The 2,460-nt window shown below is 42.8% G+C and overlaps 1 protein-coding gene across 1 annotated transcript in view; it reads left to right on the top strand.

Annotated features, from left to right (window-relative positions):
* The window catches only part of LY86 (lymphocyte antigen 86), a 24,427-nt gene extending 23,274 nt beyond the window's left edge, over positions 1-1,153 (top strand). Inside the window, exon 5 of the mRNA XM_010087311.1 lies at positions 764-1,153. Within this exon, the coding sequence (XP_010085613.1) occupies positions 764-859 (96 nt within the window). The 3' untranslated portion in view covers positions 860-1,153. The remainder of the gene's footprint in view (positions 1-763) is intronic.
* The last annotated feature ends 1,307 nt before the right edge of the window (positions 1,154-2,460 follow it).

Genomic DNA, 2,460 nt, shown 5'->3' on the forward strand with positions numbered 1-2,460 from the left:
GGGGGCAGGGGTTGGGAAGAAATACTGCAGTGCAAGAAATCTTGCATGAATGAAATCTAGTTCACCTCTTCCTGCAGATCTGTAAACTGAGCCTTGTCACCTCCCCTGCCCAGTGCTTCTCCTTCTCCAAGTGTCTGGAGAGAGAAGCTTTGACCAATACAAAAAAGCTATGCCTTCTTTAAAGTGGAGATTTTTTGTACTGCAATGATACAAGTTCTCCCCAAAGCCTGAATTATTAGTAGCTTTAACTACACAATTTGAAATTAAACTACCTCTTGTTTTATTGTATAGGAACTCACAGATTGAGTCATCTATACACACATCCCCCAAGGTGCTCTCTTTTTATAAAAATTCATATTGATAACACGGTACACACTGAACAAGTTCCAAGGAAGAGAAGTGCCAGGCAACGGAGCACCTCCAGTTACTAAACAGCACAGGCCATACTGTGCTTGCTCATATGAAACATGAGAAGTTATACAGATTTGAAAGGAATTTTTATGCATCAAAACATTTTGTTCCCCTTGCACTGTTTTACTTTTGAACTTGTGCTGTCAGCATCAATATCCCTGATGAGAATATTTTGGCAGAAAACACAGGCAAGTCCTTTTCCAGTTCTAAAACATTTGGACAGGAAAGATTTTGGAGGAACTCAATGGGAAAAGTGCTATTCTGTTTCCAGGAAGAGGAGTCCCTCATAGAAACAGAAGCAGTTATATATTACTGATGGGCTAATCTCTTGCTTTGTATTTGTCTCATACAGGGAGATTACACTATTTCAGCAAAGCTGACTAATGAAGATCACGTCACTGTTGCTTGTGCTGATTTTACGGTGAAAAATTATTTGGAGTATTATTAGCAACAAACCAACTTCATGAAAGCTACAGACTACCAAAGCTATTCAAGCCAAGTGAGCTGCTCACATGCTACAATGATTCTGAAGGAAATAATCCCCACACTGTAGTTCTGATGCTATTCCTTTTTATAATTCACTATTATCAAGAAGTCACTAGACCCTCTAGTGGTAATTTTATCTCTAAATGCACACTGTAGCCCACTTTTTGCTTCTAACATATACAGCTGCAAGTAGAAAGTATTTGATAACATTCTCATTTTAGGACTAAAATAGCATGAGGCAGAACAGGCGAGAACCTAAACATTTCTTTCTTTTTTGAAGTTACGGAGGTATCCATTTCTAACATAGGCTAAAGATGACTCTCATATGTTTTACATATTACATAGTTACAGCACTCAACGTTTTCAGTCTTCCCTGGGGCCACTCTGGAGCCTCCACTAGCATAGATTTTGTTATAACCACAGAACAAAGACCAAATAGGACAAACATGTCTTTTTTTCCAGTGATACATGACCTGTCACTGGATTCTTATCACTTGAGTCTTCTGGAATCTAACTGGAATTTTTTGTTCTTTAATGCCTTTTAAGTGGTATGTGAATCATTCTGTACATAAGCTATATGCTCTTATTGCTTCTCAGTAAATTCATAATGAAACAATATTTTTTTTTCTCATGATTCTACAATCTATCCAAATATTAAAGTGGGGAAACAAGGGAGGGGGAAAAAAAGAAAGAAAGAAATTAGTTACATGAGCACTTGTTGGGGTTTAAGCCCAGCCAGCAATAAGCACCACACAGCTACCTGCTTACTATTCCTCCCCACCCTCCACCCTGGTGGGATGTGGAGGAGATAATATAATGAAAGTTTCATCAGTCAAGACAAGGACAGGGAAGTATCACTCACCAATTACAGTCACAAGCAAAACAGACTCAGCTTGAGGGAAAAAGTTTGTTACCAATCAAATCAGAGTAAGATAGTGAGAAATAAAACTACATCTTAAAACACCTTCCCACCACCCCTCCCTTCTTCCCAGGCTTAGCTTTGCTCCCATTTTCTCTACCTCCTCCCCCTCCAAGCACAGTGCAAGGGCATGGGGAATGGGGGTTTCGGTCAGTTCATCACATTTCTATCACTCCATCTTCCTCCTCATGGGGAGGGCTCTGCACACTCTTCCCTTGCTCCAGCATGGGGTCCCTCCCACAGGAGACAGTCCTCCATTAACTTCTCCCACATGAGTCCTTTCCACAGGCTGCAGTCCTTCACTAACTGCTCCAGCATGTGTCCGTTCCACGGGGTACAGTCCTTCAGGAACAGACTGTTCCAGCATGGGCTTCCCACAGGGTCACAGCCACCTGCTCTGCCATGGGGGTCGTCCCCAGGCTACAGGTGGATATCTGCTCCCCTGTTACCCTCCATGGCTTCGGGTCACAGCTACTGTCTCACCATGGGCTGCAGGGGAATCTCTGCTCTGGCACACCTCCTCCTCCTTTCGCCACTGACCTGGGTGTCTGCCTAGTTGTTTCTCTCATCCCACTCCTCTCTCTACTGCAGGTTCCCCCCCTGTTCCCTGCCCCACCCACCTCACCCCCCCTTAAATATGTTAT

This window comes from Pterocles gutturalis, unplaced genomic scaffold (genome assembly GCF_000699245.1).
Source record: "Pterocles gutturalis isolate BGI_N339 unplaced genomic scaffold, ASM69924v1 scaffold11401, whole genome shotgun sequence".
In the NCBI taxonomy this organism is placed as follows: domain Eukaryota; kingdom Metazoa; phylum Chordata; class Aves; order Pterocliformes; family Pteroclidae; genus Pterocles; species Pterocles gutturalis.